At 51.5% G+C, this 22283-nt stretch overlaps 2 protein-coding genes and 3 long non-coding RNA genes across 5 annotated transcripts in view; 1 reads left to right on the top strand and 4 right to left on the bottom strand.

The window, feature by feature from the left end:
* The window catches only part of LOC146421086 (uncharacterized), a 453431-nt gene that overhangs the window by 31697 nt on the left and 399451 nt on the right, over nucleotides 1-22283 (bottom strand). The window lies entirely within an intron of this gene.
* Nucleotides 869-1466, bottom strand: LOC146421106 (uncharacterized). The gene is made up of 2 exons (XR_014848787.1): nucleotides 1377-1466; nucleotides 869-1212 (listed from the first exon to the last, which is right to left on the bottom strand). It is a non-coding gene; the product is annotated as an uncharacterized LOC146421106 (long non-coding RNA).
* LOC146421105 (uncharacterized) lies at nucleotides 6247-8371 on the bottom strand. The gene is made up of 3 exons (XR_014848811.1): nucleotides 8279-8371; nucleotides 7469-7816; nucleotides 6247-6532 (listed from the first exon to the last, which is right to left on the bottom strand). It is a non-coding gene; the product is annotated as an uncharacterized LOC146421105 (long non-coding RNA).
* LOC146421104 (heat shock factor protein 5-like) lies at nucleotides 8376-8769 on the bottom strand (the record flags this gene model as incomplete). Its single annotated transcript, XM_085047659.1, has 1 exon — nucleotides 8376-8769. A coding segment is annotated over exon 1 (345 nt), but the record flags the coding sequence as incomplete, so codon positions are not given.
* On the top strand, nucleotides 12472-20432 carry LOC146421103 (uncharacterized). Its single transcript, XM_085047586.1, has 4 exons — nucleotides 12472-12628; nucleotides 14977-15075; nucleotides 18401-18479; nucleotides 18662-20432. Exons 2-4 carry the CDS (start codon nucleotides 15058-15060, stop codon nucleotides 19834-19836), a joined length of 1272 nt encoding a protein of 423 aa, XP_084903712.1. The 5' UTR covers nucleotides 12472-12628; nucleotides 14977-15057; the 3' UTR covers nucleotides 19837-20432.

The following is a 22283-nucleotide window of genomic DNA, read 5'->3' as shown; positions in this document are numbered from 1 at the left end:
CTCCTACTTCAGTACACTTATATTAAAATGTCTAAATCAAATAAATCACCATCAAACCCTTTAAATTCATTAATTTCAAATTTGCAAAACCTTCCTATGTGTGATGGTATTGCAGCCTCCTGAGTTCCTGAAGCCCTCACTCACCTCAGCTCAGTTTGGGCACGAAGGGGATGGTTCTGTTTGTGAGATGTGGGGACAGGAGGAGGGAAGACTTTGCAAACGCTGTCACCAGGGCAGGGCTGTTTTCATTCATGGTGACAAGTGGGAGTACTTAAGCTTTTTATTTACTGAGAGGGAGGTGCTGAAGGGCAAAACTTCTCAGGAAGAAGGACATGCTGCACTTCCAAAGGAGGGTGAGTGAAGGGGAAAAGTGTCATTCGTCTTTCATGGAAGGTGTTTCATTTTTAACAAATTATTTTTGCTGAAGATGTACCTAGACAGCACTGTTTTAGAGCATTTTATCAGACTCCCAGAGTATCCTCACATCTGTTTTGCCACATTTTCTCTCTGTGTTTCATTGTGAATGATTTCTCCTCCCCGGGTGGCTCCTGCTTGGAGCTCTCTGCTCAGTGGAGTCCCGTTTGCTCAGCAGCCTTTGCAGCGAGTTATTCCCCAGCGTGTGGCTCTGCTGCCATCCCAAATCTGCGGTTTCACTGCCAGCCTGACTGAGACTGGGGAGCTGCTGGGCATGGCTGGAGAATTTCCCCCAGTCCCCTTCACTCACTGCCAAAATCCTCCAGCAATACTATGTTTACATTTCCTTATTGCTTGGAAAAACACAACTTCATGCTTATTCCAGTTTAAAAATTAAATTTATTGAAGATTATTACACTTGCACTTCTGATATGTAAGTACACAAAAATCAACATAAGTTAAAAAATTAGATTTATTACAAATTGCTGCAACCACACTAAGAATTAATATACAAATATCAATTTAAGTTTAACAAAAATAATTTATTACATCATATATATATTATATTATATTATGAAAATCTAGCACAAACATAAAAATAAAACCAGATGTAAATAAATAGAAATAGAAATCTAACTATACAAACATCAATCTACCTATCTAAATATCCATATATAATTATATAAATCTATAAATATATCCTGAAGGGATTTCAGAAGCCCAATCTCCACACGTTCTCCCTCTGTCTCTTCCTCCCGTGCAGCACAGCCCTCCTGGTCAGGGACAGCAGATGAACATCTGGGAAGCAAAGGCAACACTGAGTCAATATCGGGACATTTCCCTGGGCAGCAGCTGCACTTGTGTGAGGGAAGAGAAAATCTCAGAGCCTCCCCAGCAGGGTGAGAAAGAAAAAGCAGGCTGAGCCTCAGCCCCAGCCTGCCTCACCAGCCCTGTGGCCTCACCCAGGCTCTCGGGGGGCAGCAGCAGCAGCTCCCTGTTCACTGCTCTTGCTGGTGCCCTTCAGCTTCTCCCTGATGGCTCTCGTCACTCTCCGATGTTCTTGAGGCATTTAGGGAAGCTGTGGCAAAATTGTACACACAGGAATTGGTGGAATGGCCTGGCAGAGCCACAGTCCTGGACCCCTCTGTGCTCCCTGCTGGCTCTCTCCATCCCCTCAGCCCTGCCATCCCCTCAGCAAACCCACAGCCCCCCCAGTTCCTTCAGACCCCCACAGTCCATTCTGACACATCAAGTCCCCTTAGACCTGCCACCCCCCTCAGTCTGTGCCACTTCCCTGTCCCCTCAGCCCCCACCATCCCCTGCAGCTCACCCTGAACCCACAGCTCCACCATTCCCCTTTCCTCCCCCACACCCCTCAGCCCCACAGTCCCCTCAGCCCCACCAGCACCTCAAGCTCACAGTCCCTTCAGTGTCACCTCTCCTCAGCCCCCTCAGCCCCTCAGTCTCACCGTCCTTCAGCAGCTCCTCAGGGGACACCAGCTGCTCTCACTGCTCTAGGGACACCTGGGGACACCTGGAACTGCTGCTCCGCCCGGGCCGGCCGCCAGCTCGGACCCAGCACGGGAAGAGGGGACAGAGGGGACACGGGGGGAAAGCAAAAGATGAAATAGAAAGCAGAGCAGGGAAAGAGGTTAAAAGTAAGCCTATGCCTACACAAATATTAATTCATGTACCTAAATATTAATAAAACTCCAACTATATACATTCCTTAATTTAACTATATGCATATAAAACTTACTCTAATTACATATAAATGTATCTATGAAAATCTATAAATCTAACTACAGATATATAAATTCAATCACAGCTATAACTATATTTATGTAAATGGATCTAAATCAAACTATACAGATTTTTAACTGTAAGCACATATAAACACAACTTTATAATTCTAGAAATAAATCTACATAGGTATAAAAATGTAATTGTAAAAATCTAGAAACATAATATATACAGAGGGATCCCACCTGTCTGATCTTCACTGGCTCTCCCTTGGTCTCCGTGTCCCACGCAGGGCAGCCCTCCTGGCGAGGTAGATCAGATGGATGTCTGGGAAACAAAGAGAACACTGAGTCAATATCTTGCCTTCATGAATATTTCCCTTTGGAAGGAATTGTAGTTCTGTCAAAGATTGTAAAAGATTGCCTGAAAGGCAGACTCTCACATGGGAATTAGAGGCCTCCTCTTTACAGAAGAGGGATCCTTCCAAGTTTTCAGAACTTCACAAGTTTTGGAGTATCCCAATAAAGCTGCAGCACCCGCAGTGAAAATGGCACCCAGGAGAGCTTGAAACACACACAGTCCCAGCTCACACAAAGAACCCAGCCTTGGTCTTTCTCTGTGCTCACAGAGACACCTCAGTCCTCACTGAAATGGCTGAAGCTGACGGGTGATGTGAGCTGAGTTACAAACCAGCACTGGTCCCTGGCATCTAAAAAGTGCCCTCTGCAGTGAGCAACAGCTCCTCCAACTCAACCAGCAGCTCTGGGATGAAGAGCTGGCAGAGAAAGAGCTCCCTACGAGGCCTGCAGGCTGTACCAGCCTTGCTTGAGAATGCAGATCCAAAGTGCTCTCTCTCTCTTATTAGTTCTCACTAATCTGAGGAAATTAAATTTTGCTTTTAGCTACTGCATTTGTGTTCTGTGATTTGTCTGGCCTCAGAGGTTCTACCACCTGTATTTTTAATGTGTCTCACTACAGCAATCAGCAGACTGCTACTACAGAGATTTAATGCTTTCAGACACAAAGCTCAGCCTTCTACTCTGACATTTTGCTGACATATTCCACAGTTACTTCAAGAGTCACTCAGCATTGCCTCCAGAGCACTGCCACCCTGCAGCAAACCTATCCACACACTTCAGCTGGAAACTGGGACACTCAGCTTGGTGACACAAGTGCCAGAAGGTCAGCTTTGTTCACTGCTCTCTTGCCACACCACAGGACTCAGGGTCAGTGCTGCCAGAGAAGCGTGGAGGGCAGGGCTCCACCGGGGAGGCTGTGCCAGTGCCCTGCTGGAACTCAAGGCACCAGGAAGCACCAAGCCTGCAGACAAGAACTCAACTCCTCTGATCTCCCTTCCTGCCACAGGCAGGCTCACAGCAGCCATCTCAGACCTTTCTCAACCAATGTGGGCTCTCTCCTTACCAAGCTCCTCGGGCTCCAGGGAACTGTTCCCATGGCTCACAGTGCCAGGCAAAGCTCTCTCTGCTGCAGCCATGTTCTCAGGCTCCCCTCCTGAAGACTCAGGGGCGACACCAGTGTTCCCCTTAAAAGAAAACCAGAAAGAAAGAAAACCCAAAGATCACTCACTGTTTTCTGCAGGGACACAGTAGTTCAGAGCCTGCAATATTTCTTTCTCTTGAGGAAGAAAATGCTTCTGAGAACTGGCTTGGGTGAGTTTACAGAAGACAAGAGGTCATCACACTTGGCAATACAACATGGACAATTCCAAAAAATCCCATTCCCTGCCTTGAATATGCCTCCCCTCAACAGTAAATCTAGAGGAGGCTACAGGTGTGCATATTAAATGAAATAGAGAAATCCTTTGGCAAATCTGTATAACAATATGCAAAAATGCCTGTGCCAATACAGACACTGAACATTTCAGGCATGTCTGGAAAGAGGCAAGAGTTAAGAGAAAGTGGATTCCTAAGTCAAAGAGGGAATCTGTCAAACACAAGGACTAATGGTCCCTGATTGAATTGCACTTCAACACAGCAGAAGGCCCTGGGCTTCAAGGAGTCCTTAACCATTTCATGTGCAGCACCAACATTGTCCTTCCCTCCAATTCACAACTCACAGGGCCTCAGAACCAACACATCTGCTCCCTAAAGGCTCCAGGGCTCACTCACTTTCATCTCTTGCTCCTAACAAGGAGGTCTGGCCCCTAAAGGCAGTGGAGAAGAGTGACTTCTCAAACCCAGTCCAGAAGCTGCCAAAGCTGACAAGGTTGAACGTGGGGTGACACTGAACACATGACGTGGGCACTAAGGAAGCAGTCCTGCCAGCTCCTGGCACAGGGATGTGCTCCTCCCTCCACAGCCCTGAGCACAACAGCCTCATCCAGGCTGCAGCTTTGCCAGGACTGGATGGGAACACACACGTCTTCCCACAGAGATGTCCAAGAAGAACATGACAAAGCTCTGGAACACAGAGACCAAGACTGCCCAGTTTGCCAGTTTGCCACTTTGCTGAGGTTTTCCGAGATACATATGTGCCTGCAGGCTACAGAGAGGACCAGAAAGCTGCAGCTGCAGCACATCCCCTCACACGGCTCTGGCAGTGCCTACACACACAGCAGGGCTCACACAGCAGCAGCAGCTGCAGCCCAGCCCTTGCTCTGCCTTGGCCTTCCAGCCAAAAGGAGGCAGAGCCCACAGCTGGTGCTCTAACAGAGGCTCCTCTCACATGCCCCTCCCTGGGTGGGACACTTTGCCTTCAGGGGCAATTCTCCAAACACTCTTCTCCTGTTTCACATCAAGCTAAGCTTGTTAGAACCTACAAAGCATCACCAGGAATGATGCCCCTGCACTAGGGATTCTTCCCAGGAAAAGGAGAAAGGAGCATCCAAACTTGGCCAACACCTCTCGTCCTCACTAAGGATGAGCCCCCTTTTCCTTCCCTCTTCCTTTGCAAATCTTGCTTTACCAAGCAAATCCTTCCCTGGCCATTCACAGCTCAATTCAAGAAGCCTTTCCTTCTCAGCCATGCAACAACTTTCAAAAGCTCTCAGTCCAGCCCTTTTCATCTCTTTCCAATGCAGTTACCTGAGCAAAGGGAGACCTTTCAGGTGGGGAGCGGGAAATCATCTCCTCCAGCGTCTCAAGCACCAGGTCCAGAGTCAGTGGTGGCAATTCCTCTTCCCCAGGCTCATTCCATGGCCAGCTGGAGGCTGTCCATGCTGCACAACCAGCACTGCCAGCCGGAGCATCGGGGGCTGAACTGCCCACTGTGGCTGCAAGAATCCAAACACTTGGGTCAGGCTCCAGAACAGAGCTTGGCACACAGAGCTCTACTGCTGCCTTGGATCAAACACCACAGGAAGCACACAGCAAACTCAGTGTAAGAAATGTATTCCAACTTCCCAGGGGATTGGAAGACTGATTTCTTCCTCTTAAAAAGTATTTATTCTCATTGATGGGTATGTCTGGTAAAGTATGGACTGTAAAACTGATCTACACACACACACACTAATACTTTGTAATCACAGCCTTTTCCATCTCCCCATCAGCTTGTGGAATTGGCTGCTTTGGAGTTTTGCTGAACAAAGAAAGTAGATCCCGCTTGGAAGAGCCCAGATCTGCAGACATGCAGACTAAAATTAAACTGGGATTGTACTGCAGAAAAGCAACCTTGTGGCTGTGGCCGTATTCTGCAGTTGCAACTCTTCTGCTGACACACAGAGCTCACTGAAATGTAATCAACTTCTTTGCAGGAGAGACAATCTTGAAACTCTGCACTATCCTATCAGCGTCCTAGTTTGGCTTCATTCAAGAAAACAGGGGAGCTCACCAGACACTGAGCAGTTGAGGGCAAATGTTTTTTGCCTCAGTCTTTCTCCCCTACACAGAGACTGTTTGGAAAACCCCCAGAAAATCCTCCAAATCTGGAGGAAGGACAGGAAAACCAGACAGAGATTGTTTTTGTTCTCAAGGTCCCCCTTCCTGGTCAACTCGACAATTTCTGTCTGATTCTCACTTGACATCTACCCATGACAGAGCACTGCAGAAAAATACTTCAAACAGTCACTTGGCAGGAGCTGTTGGAAAATCAAGGGTAGAAGTTCTTTCCCTACCTGATGGTCTGTAGGTTGGCAGGTGCTGCTCTGAAAATGTGCAGCTGCTGCTCTCTGGAAGGGCCCTGGAAGAGCTCAGATGGTCTATGGCAATTGGTGGAATGATGAGCTCATGCTGGCATTTAAATTTGCCTGCTACTGGTTCCTCCAATGATTCCCCAAGAACTCCAGAGGTGGCAAACACTTTCTTGGGAGGCTCTGGGGAAGCCTCAGAGTCTTGATCAGCTGCACTTGTGCTGGAAGGGCCTGGAGACAGCTCTGCATCCTCAGGTGAGGCAGCACTGAGGTCTTGGCATGAGGGAGCTGAGTAGCAGTGAGGGAAGAAGAAAGGAAGAAACAGAAGATTGAGTCACTATTGCTCCTTGCCTACATTTCCCTTGGCAACAACTGTACTTTTCTCAGCAAAGAGCAAAACTCAGATCCTCCCAAGTACGGTGAGGAAGAAAAAAATCTCCACATGTTCTGGGGCTTTGCAACAACCAACTCCCTGTTTGTCTATTTAGGTCTCACCTATTCGTTTAACCACCTGGCAAAACTGTCCCCTGGCAGTTCCTTGGCAGGGACAGTCAAGAAACCCAACAACCAGGTCATTTCCCCTCTGCTCCAAAGGGACACAAAAACTTCATAATCACAACCTTTCCTACATGCCCATTAGCTTTTGGAGTTGGCTGCTTGAGTTTCTCATCCCAACACTTGAGATTCACATCTCATCCACAGAGTGGATTCACCCTGGACAAGACCAGATCTTCAGGCAAACACTGAAATTCACCTGTGATATTTATGCTAAAAAGCAACCATGTGGCTCAGGCCATATTCTGCAGGTGCAATTGTTCTGCAGACACACAGAGCTCATTGAAATGGCATGGCCTGATGGGCACAACACACAGTCTTAAAAATCTGTGATATTCTATCACCATCCCAGTTTGGCTTCATTCAAAGACAGAGGGGAGCTCACCTAACACCGACCACTTGTCAGCCACGATTTTTTGCCTTACACTTGCACCTCAGCAGAAAGGCTGTCTGGAAAATGCCCAGGAGACAAACCAAATCAGAAGAAATGTCAGGAAAAGCAGACCGAGAATTCTTTTGCATTCAAGGTTCCTTTTCCCAGTCAACTTGACACTTTTCTGCCTGATTCTCACTTGACATCTACCCATGACAGAGCACTGCCAAAAAATACTTCAAACAGTCACTTGGCAGGAGCTGTTGGAAAAGCAAGGGTAGAAGTTCTTTCCCTACCTGATGGGCTGTAGGCTGGCAGGTGCTGCTCTGATGATGTGCAGCTGCTGCTCTCTGGAAGGGCCCTGGAAACGCTCGGATGGTCAATGCGAACCAGGCGAACCATGAGCTCAGGGTGGCGTTTTAGGTCCATACGGACCAGTGGAATGCTGAGACGCTTCAGCTGGAATTTGCGTCTGAGTGATTCCTCTGATGAATCCCCCAGAACTCCAGAGGTGGGAACCAATTTCTTGGCAGGCAGTGGGGAGGCCTCAGAGTCTTCAGCACCTGCACATCGTCGCCTGGAAGGGCCTGGAGGCAGCTCTGCATCCTCAGGTGAGGCAGCTCTGAGGTCCTGGCATGAGGGAGCTGAGTAGCAATGGAGGCAACTGCCAGAATCCTAACTGCCAGGTCTTTCCCCCTCTGCTCCAAAGGGACAGGAGGCTCCCTGCAGCTGGGCCTGGCCACCATCGAGCCCTCGGCACTCACACGCACTCACGGAGAGCTCCCCAAGCGTGCCCGTGGCCGGGCAAGGAGCAGCGGCAGCCACGGCGCGGGGCTGGGCCAGCTGCAGGCCGAGCGGGCCAGGCTGCTGTGAGCGCAGCCCCGGCGGGACTGTCCCGCAGCCCCCGGCAGCCCGGGGGCACGGCGGCACGGCACGGCACGGCACGGCACGGCACGGCACGGCACGGCACGGCACGGCACGGCACGGCTGCCTTGCCCAAGCACAGACAGCCCCTGGGCCAGCCGGGGCAGCTGCGCTGAGCAGCCCCAGCACGGGCAGTGCCCACGGCCAAAGCCCGCGCCACCCTCGCTGCCAGCCCGGCTTACCGGCCCCGCGGAGCTGCTGCAAGCGGCTGCGCTGGCGGCTGCGCACCTCCTTGCTGCACCTCCTTGGCGCACCTCCTCGGCTGGCCTTGCTCCGGAGCAGGAGGTCGGGGCGGTCGCGGCGAAAGATTGGATTCCTGAAGTGGAGCCAGCTGCCGCCCTCGCTCGCCACCTTGTGGAAGCCGTACAGGTGGAGCTGTCGCACGAAGCTGCTGAAGTGCGTGGCTTTGAAGGTGCCCGGGGCCGCCGCCGCCCCCTCGCCGCCCAGCCCGCGGGCGCCGGCCGGGCTGAGCAGCTCCCGCTCGAAGAGCGAGCGCTCGACGAGCAGCCCCCGGGCCAGGCTGTCCCAGCGCACGGAGCGGACGCGGGGGCTGTTCACCAGGTGCCACAGCTTGGCGGGGAAGGTGCGGGCGCTGAGCCCCGAGGGCAGAGGGGGCTGCTGCATGGCGGCGCCGCTCACCGACTGGGGCAACAACGCCTCAGCGCAACGGCCGCGGCGCGGGCAGGACTTGGCGGGGACGAGCGACGAGCGACACGAGCCAGAGAGGCACAGCGCGGGCACAGCGCGGGCACAGCGCGGCCGTTTCGCTCCCGGGGCGCTGGCCGGGCTCGGCGGGGCGGGCAAAGCCCCTTGCGAGGCTGCTGGCAGCAGTGGCGACCTCTCTCCCCGCGCTGCATCTCATCCCCGGGTCACCTGTGGTGACAGAAGGAAAGGACATTGCTCTGTCTTGCCTGCCGAAAGGATGAAGAGGAGACACTTGAAGACATCCTTTTTGCCTCTTTTTTCATCCAGCTGGCATGTTCTTTCTCCTCATCCCTGCCTGTCAGCAAGGGGCAGCAGTTTTGTCAGCATGCTCATCAAAGCTGAACTGCTGCCCCTAGGATGGATGTTGCTTTAGCCAAGGGATGAATGGCTTCCAGTTGGAGTCAGCTCACGCTGATGTCTCCACAAGAGGCTTTGCCTTTTTCTTTCCTCAGGAATAATTTCTTGTCTTCCTGTCTTCCCCCATCTGGGGAGAGTAACAGTGAAAACCCCTCCTGCAGCCAAGTCTAGTCAATGCAGACTGCTCACAGAGTACATCTTGCAATGGAAAGAGACTCCTCTGGGTTGGTGCTGGGAGGTGGAGGGGGAAGGTTTGTCCTGTGCTCACTTGAAGTCTTGTTGGGCAGCTGTTTTGCTCTGGCAGATAGACACCAGTGATGTATATCCAAGCCTTGCAGGTTCATTCATGAGCTTCCTGAGAGACCAAGGAGGCTGAGGGATTGTTCTGTGAGGGCAGAAATTTCCATCTGGGAACTTTTTCAAACACTTCAAATATATACTTTTTTTTCACTCCACAAATATTGCCAAAATGTTTTGCTTCGAGAGAATCTTTTCCTTCTCTTTGGTGAACTTCCCTCTGCTGCCCTCCCAAATCTGGCCATTTCCCAGGATTCCTTCCCAAACTCAGGAGTATCCCATGGCCTTCCCTCTCCAGCTGGAACAGAAGGAAGCCCAGAGTTTGCTGTTGTGAGAGAGGAGTTTCTCTTTCTGCCCTGCTTTCCATTTGGGGTAGGTTTGTGTGCATCCATTTGATCAAGGAAGGTTTAGACTTGGAAGGAGTTGTGTTTCAAACTGCTCCATCCTCAGGGTCTTCTGTGGATATCCTTGGACAAAAGGCCTCTTTGTGTGAGCTCCCAGTGTCCAGGTTAAGGAAGGAGGTTGATATTTCAGGGTTGTTGCTGCTGAAAACATTTGTTTTCCTCTAGGAGCAAGGAGCTGGGAGTGGATACTTTTCTCACCTGCCTGCAGAAGAGGAAGTTGGAAAGTGGCAATTTTGTTTGAGGAGGTGGCCATGGGGAGTGTTCTCTCAGAGATGGGCTGGCAGAGAGGCAGCAGGGGAGGTTTCAGACAGGAGCAGCAGCCCCTGCCTGGGTCATGCTGCAGGGAACCCCAGGAGGGAGGTGTGAGAAGGGTTGTTTCTTTTTGTGCACATCAGCGATTTTCTCCTCTTTCAAAAGAAAAGGTGGGAAGACTCTGAGGTGTTGTGCTCACCTGGCAGTGCATTTGATATGATGGTGGGTGGGAGACACAGATGCAGAAACCAGCTGAGGTAATAATGTCATTTACTATGATGCAAAAATGAAAAAAAAATCAGAAATGGATAAGGTAAGCAATGCACCTCATCATTACTACATGAGGTTGCCTCTAGTGATGAAGGAAGACATCACCAGATACCCAAATCCTTTCCCCTCATCCAGACCTGCACATCAGCTGGGGGAAGCTGTCCCAGCAAAGCCCTGCAGAGCCACGGCTGTACCTGGGAAATGCTGCAGTGCCTCCACCTTTGCTGGCCACGAGGCTTCCGAGTGCACTGTGAGAGCAGCCTGGCTGTGATAGTGCTGAACGACCAACCTGACGGAACTTGTAGTGTGGGGACATCTGACTTCACTCTCCTCTTGGTTTTCTCCCCTTGAGAGAGGAGGGGTAAAAAACCTCAAGGAGAAAAACCTCAAGGTTCCTCAAGGAGGAACCAAGGGAGTTGTTTTGGATCCTTCAGCCCCATACAAGGCCAGATGTGGCCTTGTCTGGATTATTCTGAATGTGGAAAGGTAAATACCTGTTTCAGCAGTGAGTAGATACATAGATCATAATGGTATTAATACTTGGTTAATGAGCAGATATATATATATATATCATTCTGTAAACTCACCCATGCCAGTTCTCAGAAGCATTTTCTTCCTCAAGAGAAAGAAATATTGCAGGCTCTGAACTGTTGTGTCCCTGTGGAAAACAGTGAGTGATCTTTGGGGTTTTTTTCCTTCTGGTTTTCTTCCAAGGTGTCAAGGTTTGAGATTTTGTTAAGATCATTGGTTTCCTAAATTGTATTATTCAGCCTAGCTTATAGGTACCTTTCTTAACTTGCATTTTAGCTATTTTCATAGTTTTTGCAAGCATTTACCCCATAATTGCATTTTAGCTGTTATAGTTTTGCAATTAAGCCTTTTTTTGTGTATGTATGTCAATCTGTTCTAGGTTTGTATATTTGTTATTTTCTGCCTCTAATAAATGGTATTTTAAATCATATTAGACTAATTGGCCAAATATTGGTCCACCAAGGGACCGAGTCTTGGGGTGCTAGCTACCCTGATCTGTTGCCAGAAGCCTGGCAATCCATTATTTCCCATGATTTGGCCAATCCAGGATTTCCCATGATTTCCCACGATTTGGCCAATCCATGATTTTGCCAATTCATGATTTTTCATGATTTCCCAATATTTGGCCATTCCATGATTTCCCACAATTTGACCAATCCCTGATTTCCCAGGATTTCCCTTTATTTGGTCAATTCTTGATTTCCCATGATTTCCTATGATTTGGTCAATCCACAGTTTCCCACGATTTCCCATGATTTCCCACGATTTGACCAATCTGTAATTTCCCATGATTTGTTCAATCCATGATTTGCCAGGATTTCCCATTATTTGGCCATCCCACGATTTCCCACGATTTGGGATTCGATTGTATTTAACTGTATACATTTAACTTGTGTTAGTTTAAATTTAAGTGGCATTAAATATTATTTAATTGCAATAACTTTAAATTGTATGAATTTAAAGAATTCAGGTTGCATTCATTTGTCTTTACTTGCATTAGTTTTAAATGGTATGAATTTAAACTTGTATTGTGTTAAACTGTATTTTATTGTATGAATTTGAGTTGCATTAGTTTAAATGGCATTGTCAAAAAATTAGTTACAATTAGTTAAAATTAGTTCAAATTATTGTCAAAAAATTAGTTCCATTAGTTTAAATGGAACAGCCAAAAATTCCCGGGAGAAACAAGAAAATTTCAAAGGAAATCAAATTGCCAGGAGAAAAAAACCGAATTTCCAGGAGAAAAAAACTAATTTAGAGGAAAAAAAATCAAAATTCCCCCATGAATGGCCCCTTGGATCCTCTGGTGTTTCGTCTCCATCCCTTGGCTTTATCGAAATCGGTCGAAATCCGCTTTTCCCGGGCGTTTCCAGGTGTTTTCCAGGTGTTTTCCAGATGTTTTCCCTTCCCGATCACCCCGCTGACAGCTCCCGCCACGCCGCCGTAAAGCGCGGCGCCGCCGCGTCGCAACCCCTCCCGCCACACCGCCGTAAAGCACAGCGGCGGCGCCATTCCCGGCATTCCGCGCGCCGCCCTCAGCCGCCGCCGCTCCGGTGAGTCCCGGGATTGGGAGGGGCGGGGGGATCGCAGCGGGACCGGGATGGGCCGGGAGAGCCCCGGGAGAGCCCCGGGAGAGCCCCGGGAGGGGCCGGGATCGCCCTGAGCCGCCGTGCCGCCCGCAGGTCCCGGATCGCCCCGCGCCCGGCAGAGGAAATGGTGAGGGAATGGCTGCTCCCCCCCATCGGCGGGAATGGAACAGGCCGGGCCTGGGACATCCCCCCCACCTCCCAGTGCTCCCAGTGCATCCCAGTGAGCTCCCAGTGCATCCCAGTGAGCTCCCAGTGCATCCCAGTGAGCTCCCAGTGCATCCCAGTTCATCCCAGTTATCTCCCAGTGCATCCCAGTGAGCTCCCAGTGCATCCCAGTGCATCCCAGTGACCTCCCAGTGCATCCCAGTGACCTCCCAGTGCATCCCAGTGACCTCCCAGTGCATCCCAGTGCTCCCAGTAAGCCCCTAGTGCCCTCTCAGTAACTTCCCAGTCCCTCCCAGTGCCTCCAAACCTCTTCCCAGTACATCCCAGTTGCTACCAGTACCCTCCCAGTAACTTCCCAGTATATCCCAGTGCCCTTCCAGTAACCTCCCAGTATATCCCAGTATCATCTGTCACCTCCCAGTAACTTCCCAGTCCCTCCTAGTGTATCCCAGCCCCCTCCCAGTACATCCCAGTCCACTCCCAGTAGCTCCCAGTGCCCACCAGTAACTGCCCAGTCCCTCCCAGTCCATCCCAGTAACCTCTGAGTCCTTCCCAATATCCCCCAGTGCTGACCAGTAACTTCCCAGGACATCCCAGTTCCTTCCCAGTGCCCCCAATGCCCACAAACCAATTCCCAATCCTTCCCAGTCACATCCCAGTAACCTCCCAGTCCTTCCCAGTCCATCCCAATGCTTCCCAGTCCCTCCCAGTCACATCCCAGTAACATCCCAGACCTTCCCAGTGTCCTCCCAGTGCACACCACTAACTGCCCAGTCCCTCCCAGTTTATCCCAATCCCCTCCCAGTTCCCACAAACCATTTCCCAGTACATCCCAGTTGCCACCAGTGCCCTTCCAGTCGCATCCCAGTGCTCCCAGTAACCTCCCAGTCTACTCCCAGTAGCTCCCAGTGCCCACCAGTAACTGCCCAGTAACTTCCCAGTTCCCTTCCAGTCCATCCCAGTCCCTCCCAATTTATCCCAGTCCCCTCCCAGTTCCTTCCCAGTCCCTCTCAATCTCCTCCAAGTACATCCCAGTTCATCCCAATGCCTCCCAGTGCCCACCAGTAACTGCCCAGTAACTTCCCAGTACTCCCAGTTTATCCCAATCCCCTCCCAGTCACATCCCAGTTCCCTCCCAGTACATCCCAGTCCACTCACAGTAGCTCCCAGTGCCGACCAGTAACTGCCCAGTAAGTTCCCAGTTCTTTCCCAGTCTCTCCCAGTTTATCCCAGTTTGTCCCAATCCCCTCCCAGTCTCTCCCAGTTTATCCCAATCCTTCTCAGTGCCAACCAGTAACTGCCCAGTAACTTCCCAGTGCTCCCAGTTTATTCCAATCCCCTCCCAGTTTATCCCAGTTCCCTCCCAGTGCATCCCAGTTCCTCCCAGTCCTCACAAATCCCTTCCCAGTTCACCCCAGTGCTCCCAGTCCATCCCAGTTCCCTCCCAGTGGTTCCCAGTGAACCCCCAGTGCCCACCAGTAACTTCCCAATCCATCCCAGTCCCTCCCAGTGCCCTCAAACCCCTTCCCAGTCCATCCCAGTTGCCACCAGTGCCTTTCCAGTAACCTCCCAGTATATCTCAGTGTCATCCCAGTCCCCTCCCAGTCCCTTCCAGTGCCCACAAACCATTTCCCAGTACATCCCAGTTGCCACCAGCCCCTCCCAGTGTCCAAGTAACATCCCAGTGCTCCCAGTATCCCCCAGCACCCTCCCAGTTCGTCCCAGTGGCTCCCAGTGCCCACCAGTAACTGCCCAGGAACTTCCCAGTCCATCCCAGTTTATTCCAATCCCATCCCAGTTCTCCCCCAGTGCCCACCAGTAACTTGCCAGTCCCTCCCAGTGCCAGCCAGTAACTGCCTAGTAATTTCCCAGTCCCTCCCAGTACATCCCAGTCCATTCCCAGTATCGTCCCAGTGCCAACCAGTAACTTCCCAGGACATCCCAGTTCCTTCTCAGAACCCACAAACCAATTCCCAGTCCCTCCCAGTCCATCCCAGTAACCTCCCAGTTCACTCCCAGTGCACACCAGTAACTGCCCAGTAAGTTCCCAGTTCCATCCCAGTAACCTTCCAGTCCATCCCAGTAATCTCCCAGTGCCAACCAGTAATCTCCCAGTCTTTCCCAGTCTGTCCCAGTTCCCTCCCAGTTTATCCCAATCCCCTCCCAGTGCCTACCAGTAACTGCCCAGTAACTTTCCAGTCCTCCCAGTTTATCCCAATCCCCTCCCAGTCCCTCCCAGTTTTCCCCAATCCCCTCCCAGTGCTCCCAGTCCCTCCCAGTGCTCCCAGTCCATCCCAGTTCCTCTCCCAGCACAGCCAGCTCAAGCTCCACCCCCCTGATGCTGCGTGGTGCTGACAGCGCAAGGAGAAACTGAGGCACTACTGGGAGGCCATGGGCACCTTACTGGGGGTACTGGGATATACTGGGAGGGACTGGGATGGACTGGGATATAGTGGGACATACTGGGAATGGACTGGGACAAACTGGGAGGGACTGGGAGGGAGTTAATGGGGTTTAAATGGAGGGAAAAGAAAAATGGGGATTTGGGGTTACTGGTTTATACTGGGAGGGAACTGGTTTGGTACTGGGAGGGACTGGGAGTTACTGGTTTGAACTGGGAGGGTCACTGGGCCATACTGGGAGGTCAGTGGGAGTCACTGGGATGGACTGGGAAGTCCCTGGGAGGCTTACTGGTTTATACTGGGAGGGAACTGGGATTTGCTGTGGCTATAGTGGTTCATACTGGTTTATACTGGTTTGAACTGGTCTACACTGGTTTTCTACTGGTTTAAACTGGGATTTCCCTGCACAGCAGTGGGTGCCACTCACCCAAGTGCTTTTCCTGATTTAAACTGGGATTTACTGGTTTATACTGGGTAGACCTGATGCCCTAAATTCCCCATTCACAGTAACTTCCCAGTCCCTCCCAGTAACTTCCCAGTCCCTCCCAGTGCTCTCAAACCCTTTCCCAGTACATCCCAGTTGCGACCAGTGCCCTCCCAGTCACATCCCAGTGCTCCCAGTAACCTCCCAGTCTGCTCTCAGTGCCCACCAGTAACTGCCCAGTAACTTCCCAGTTCCCTTCCAGTCCATCCCAGTCCCTCCCAGTTTATCCCAGTCCCTCTCAATCTCCTCCCAGTACATCCCAGTTCATCCCAATGCCTCCCAGTGCCAACCAGTAACTGCCCACTAACTTCCCAGTACTCCCAGTTTATCCCAATCCCCTCCCAGTCACATCCCAGTTCCCTCCCAGTACATCCCAGTCCACTCACAGTAGCTCCCAGTGCTGACCAGTAACTGCCCAGTAAGTTCCCAGTTCTTTCCCAGTCTCTCCCAGTTTATCCCAGTTTGTCCCAATCCCCTCCCAGTCCCTCACAGTCTCTCCCAGTTTGTCCCAGTCCTTCTCAGTACCCACCAGTAACTGCCCAGTAACTTCCCAGTGCTCCCAGTTTTTCCTAACCCCCTCCCAGTTTATCCCAGTTCCCTCCCAGTGCATCCAGGTTCCTCCCAGTCCTCACAAATCCCTTCCCAGTTCACCCCAGTGCTCCCAGTCCATCCCAGTTCTCTCCCAGTGGTTCCCAGTGCCCACCAGTAACTTCCCACTCCATCCCAGTCCCTCCCAGTGCCCTCAAACCCCTTCCCAGTCCATCCCAGTTGCCACCAGTGCCTTTCCAGTAACCTCCCAGTATACCCCAGTGTCATCCCAGTCCCTTCCAGTGCTCACAAACCATTTCCCAGTACATCCCAGTTGCCACCAGTCCCTCCCAGTGTCTCCAAGTAACATCCCAGTGCTCCCAGTATCCCCCAGCACCCCCCCAGTTCGTCCCAGTGGCTCCCAGTGCCCACCAGTAACTGCCCAGGAACTTCCCAGTCCATCCCAGTTTATTCCAATCCCATCCCAGTTCTCCCCCAGTGCCCACCAGTAACTTGCCAGTCCCTCCCAGTGCCAGCCAGTAACTGCCTAGTAATTTCCCAGTCCATCCCAGTCCATTCCCAGTATCCTCCCAATGCCAATGAATAACTTCCCAGGACATCCCAGTTCCTTCCCAGTATCCACAAACCAATTCCCAGTAACTAAAATCCTTGGAACTGGGATCTTACTGGGCAATTACTGGTGTGCACTGGGAGCAATGGGAGTGGACTGGGAGGTTACTGGAATGGACTGGGAAGTCCCTGGGAGGGAACTGGGATTTGCTGTGGCTATAGTGGTTCATACTGGTTTATACTTCTTTGAACTGGTCTATACTGGTTTCTACTAGTTCTACTGGCAGGGGGTGTCACCCACCCAGGTGTTTTTCCAGATTTAAACTGGTATTTACTGTTTTATACTGGTTTATACAGGGTAGACCAGATGCCCTAAACTCCCCATTCACTTTAACAGGCAGACCTGGTGTTGTGATCCAAATATTAAGGTTCTTTGGAAATACCTCTGCCTGAATTAAGGTGCAAACGAGACCATATGCCAGTCAATAGTATGAGTTTTATTTGATAGTAAATATGAGAGAGAGAGTGAAGAAGAGAGAAAAGAGAAGTAGGAAGAGAGGTGGGGGGGACAGAAAGAGGGTGAGAGAGACAGAATAAAGAAAATATCACCATCCATGGATCCCAACACTGTTGCATTGATCCTCTCCAGCTGCTCTTCTCGGTGGTGATGGTCCCCCGAAAGCACAGAATGCCATGGGTTAATATGGACTCAGGCCAGGTGGCAATGTCCAGGCTTGTCCCCCCGGGGCAGGGGGCAGTCTCTAGCAGCAGACTCTGCTTGCATCATGTGCACTCCTGTGGTGCAAGGCCTAGCATTTGGGGGTCTTTGATGGATTGTGACTCCCCCTCAGCTGCCTCTCACGTGAAAGTCCCGTGGATGTGGCTTGTGGGGTTGGGGGTTCCACAGCTGGACAGTTTGTGTAACGGAGGATGTGTGTTTATTGCCTCTGACCAGAGGTTACACCATGCACCCCCAACCTCCTCCACCTCGGCTGGAGGTGAGCTGTGCTCACAGAAACCTGGCTTCTGTGAGCTGTGCTCTGCCCTCACTCCAAACTCAGCCAGGGATGATTCTCAGAGCAGCTGGTGGCTTTGGCCTTTGTGGATGCATTCCTTTCCCTCAGCCTGAGATGACTGAACAATAGGTTTCCCTTTATCTAATCTCAGCAGTTTGACTTTCAGTCCAAAGTCCCAGTCAGGTATCTTCAGGGAGGCTTCTTTGATTGTAACTTCTTTATACAGTTTTTGTTCTAATGAGCAAAACTTTATATCAATGTTTGAGGCATGAACTATTTCAGTCTCTGATAAATGGGGATCCCCAGAGGGGGGACCACCAAGAGCCCTGGCAGCCTGGAAAGAGACGGGAGAGAGGATCCCTGGGACCCCCAAAACCCCAGGCTTCCCTAAGCAGGACTCCAGAGAGAGGAGACCCCCAGAATGGGGAATTTGGTGAGGGGGAACCCCTGGGATTCCTGGGACCCCCGGCAGTCTGAGGAGAGTGGGGATGCTGGAGAGTGAGGACCCCCAGTATACATGGGACCCCTGCAGCCCTGACAGTGGGGAGGCCCAGAACACCAAAGTGGACAGACCAGAGATGGGGAACTGCTAGGAGTGTTTTTTGGTGCTGAATTGTTGTGATCTGGAGAATTTTACGGACCTCAGATGCCCAATGACTTCTAGAGATGCAATCGGAAAGGGTGACCTTCAAACACAAGGTAAAATAAGTCACACTTGTTTTCCCCTCAACCAGGATTTCCCATTCCCAGACCTTGGCTGGATGGAGGAGAAGGCTGTGAGGAAGAGGAAGATGCCCAGGGACAGCCAGGCAGGTGAGGAGGAAGTCACTGCCCCTTTCCCCCTCTCTTCTCCTCCATCTCCCAGCCCAGCATCGCCCCTGGCTGCAGGACAACCCTGCTGCTGACTCTGTTCTGCTGGGGATGGATTGGGGGGATGTTCTTCCCCTTCCCTCTGGCACAGAGGTGAATCCCAAATCCTCTCCTTTCTGCCCCAGGCAATGAGCTGAAGGCAGAGACCAGGGAGGAGAAATCATTGCAGCAGAACCTCATGGAAGAGGCCATTTTGAGCAGCTCCATGATCCTGGAATCCAACCGGGAGGATAAGCCCCAGAGATGCTGCACAAGGAGGGGCTGCAAACCCAGCCCAGGGTGCTCTGAGGAGCAAAGACCCACCCTGTGCCAGGAAGTTGGCAAGAGCTTCAGCCAGAGTTCAGAGCTGGAGATTCCTGAGAAACTTCATGAGACTGAGAAGCCCTACGAGTGTGGGGAATGTGGGAAGAGCTTCAGAAGGATCTCCCAGCTTATGGACCACCATCGGATCCACACAGGGGAGAGGCCCTATGAGTGTGGGGAATGTGGGAAGAGCTTCAGAACGATCTCCAAGCTTATGGTCCACCATCGGATCCGCACTGGGGAGAAGCCCTATGAGTGTGGGGAATGTGGGAAGAGCTTCAGCCAGAGCTCCCACCTGATCTGTCACAAGAGGATCCACACAGGGGAGAAGCCCTATGAGTGTGTGGAATGTGGGAAGAGCTTCAGCGAGAGCTCCAACCTAAACCATCACAAGGGGATCCACACAGGGGAGAGGCCCTACGAGTGTCCCAAGTGTGGCAAGAGGTTTCAGACCAGCTCAGATCTCCTCAGTCATCAGAGGATTCACACAGAGGAGAGGCCCTTCCGCTGCCCTGAGTGCAGGAAAGGCTTCAAGCACAACTCCCACCTCATCAGGCACCGGTGTATCCACACCGGGGAAAGACCCTATGAGTGTCCCGAGTGTGGGAAGAGCTTCCGCATGAGCTCTGACCTGATCCGTCACAAGAGGAGCCACACAGGGGAGAGGCCCTATGAGTGTTCCGAGTGTGGGAAGAGGTTTCAGACCAGCTCAGATCTCCTCAAGCACCAGCAGATTCACACTGTGGAGAGGCCCTTCCACTGCCCTGACTGCGGGAAAGGCTTCAAGCAGAACTCCACCCTCATCAGTCACCGGCGCATCCACACAGGGGAGAGACCCTACAAGTGTGGGGAATGTGGGAAGAGCTTCAGCCACAGCTCCAGCCTGATTTGCCACCAGAGGATCCACACAGGGGAGAGACCCTATGAGTGTCCCAAGTGTGGGAAGAGCTTCTCCAAGAGCTCTAACTTGACCCAACACCAACGGACGCACTGGTAAGGGAAGCCCTGCGAGTGCCCCGAGTGGGGGAAGAGCATTGTGAACTGCTCCGTATTCATCCCCCATCAGAGGACCCAAATTGGGAAGAGCCCTTGTGACCCACACTGCCAGTGACCTAGTGTTGTGGTTTGACCCTGGCCAAATGCCAGGCACCTACAAAATCTGCTTTCTCTTCTCTCCCCTGCTGCAGCTGTGCAGAGGGGAGGGGGGGAAAAAGAAACCCTAACAGACAGACACACACACACACAGGGGTTATGAGTTGAGATAATGAGTTGGGCAGGATGCAGTGAAGGGCAAAACTGGCTGAGAACTTAAAGTTGCAAAGTGATTTATTGGTAACCTAACCCTAAACAGAGTCAGAGGAGGCAAATGAGAACTAAAAATAAGCTCTTAATACACTGTTTCTCTGCTCACCCCCCTCCCTCTTTCCCACCAATAGCATGGGGTTGTGGCGGGCAGGGTATGGGTTTTTTTGGTCAGTCCATGACCAAAATTTCTTCCGCTGTTCAGGGAGAGGAGTCCTCTACTTAGCCATGGGTCCCTCCCACTGGAGACAGTCCTCTGCAAACTTCTTTGCCGTGGATCCAATCTCTCGAGCAGCATCTGCTGGAATCTGCTGCCCCATGAGTTCTCGTCCACAGGGTTCAGAGCTCTGAGCCCAGGCCAGGCTGTTTCCATCCCAAGGAACAAGGCCTTTCCCTGCACTGGGACTCCCACTGGATCACAGCTTCCTCCAGGCATCCACCTGCTCCTCTAGCGTGAGCACCTCCCCATGGGCTGTGGGTGGATCTCTGCACCCCTCGTGGACCCCATGGGCTGCAGGGGGACAACCTGCTTTACCATGGTCCTCACCACAGCCAGCAGAGGATTTCCAGCTCCGGTGCCTGGAGCACTTCCTTCCCCCACCTTCTCCACTGACCTTGATGTCTCCATGCTGTTTTCCCTCACGTATTCTCACCTCCTCCTCATACTCTGTCTAAAAAGTAGTGCTTGCTCACATTGTTTTGATTTCTTCTTAAATATGATATCCCAGAGGTGTAACCAACATCTCTAATTGGCCCAGACTTGGCCAGCAGCATGTCCATCATCTTCAGAGCCATCAGAGATTGGCTCTGCTGGACATGGTGAAAACTTCTAGAACATTCACGCAGGACACACAGGAGCCACTTTTGTGCCCCTCTCCACCCACTAGCAAAAACTGGGCTAAGCAAAACCAACTCATGAGCACAGGGGTGAGTTTTCTCCCAACCCTTCAGCCACTTCTTCAGGCCTACCACAACAGCTTTTGAAGGGTTTAAGTTTCCACTAGATGCTAAAGATAGCTTGCTGATGTTCTGGGTTAAGCAAAACTGACATACTCAGGTTGGGAAGGCACCTGGCTGGTGGCTTCCACAGCCTCCTGATTCCCTGTGGCCACCTGGACAAACACAGGGGCAGGAACATGCATCAGTGCTGCTTTGACCCCCGAAAGACTGCCAGCCGCCCCAAAAGCAGCAACGGAAAGGCGGCTGGCAGCGCTGAACACGGCCCGGGCGCGCAGCCGCGATGAAGCAATCAGGCAAGTGCGGCTTCCAGGAGAACAGTAGCGCTTTAGGAAAGCGGTAAATACGAAAGAGGCGTAGACTCCTGCGTTTGGGATTCTAGAGGGTTTATTATAGGAACGGGGGTGGAGGACAAGGTAAAGGATAGGGTAGCCTAGAATCCGGAAACCCAGAAGCCCCGAGCCCGGTTCTGCACAGTGTTAAAAGGGCGGCGAGCACGGGGCGTGTCCAGACCCAGAGGACCTATCAGGAAGGGTCTTAGGGTGCAGGGCAGGCTTACAAACCAGTAACAGTATTGCAGGGGACGGTACATGACTTTTAACCAATGGGATGTTTTAGCTGGGGGAAAATTCTGGAACAGAAATTATAAATTCAAAGCTAGTTCATTGCAACAATTCCTCTTTTTCTGTTTACAACAAACGAGAAAATGGGAACTCTCTATAAGGAACACAGGGGGGGAAAAGGGATCTCTGTATAGGGAGGGAAAGAGAAGTTTACATGTTAGGCTTCATCAAACAAAAATTTCAGGGAGATGCAGGACACACTCGGACTGAGGGGAATTTCTGTGGGAAATAAGTCAGCTTGTAGAATTTCTATCCAGGAATCTGGGTTATTATCTGGTTTTTGATCTGAATTTTTCTTTTTTCTCCTTTTCCATGCTACAGTGGAGAGGGTCTTCCAATCTGGAAGACAGTCGCTTTTGGCAAAATGCACCTGTTTTCCTGGAAGGTCTGGAGTGTGTGGTTTCACCCATTTGCTGGGTATCCACCGGGGGCCTGCAGGAGTGGATACACAGGCATACCCTCTACCCCAGGTTACTAACGGGAAAGGGCCTCTGACTTGTCGGGATTCAGGGTCTCTGATCAGCACTGGTGGCTGCTCCTTTAATTTTGCCCTGGCATCATT

This window comes from Lichenostomus cassidix, unplaced genomic scaffold (genome assembly GCF_008360975.1).
Source record: "Lichenostomus cassidix isolate B80296 unplaced genomic scaffold, HeHo_3.0 HiC_scaffold_43, whole genome shotgun sequence".
NCBI classification, from domain to species: Eukaryota; Metazoa; Chordata; class Aves; order Passeriformes; family Meliphagidae; genus Lichenostomus; species Lichenostomus cassidix.
Note: the sequence above shows the minus strand (reverse complement) of the source record. Positions and strands in the feature narration are given on the sequence as shown.

Bases quoted from the DNA above. Each gene is read 5' to 3' on its own strand.
- LOC146421103 (XM_085047586.1), top strand. The intron at 18,480-18,661 runs GTGAGGAGGAAG...TTTCTGCCCCAG, and splicing joins GCCCAGGGACAGCCAGGCAG to GCAATGAGCTGAAGGCAGAG.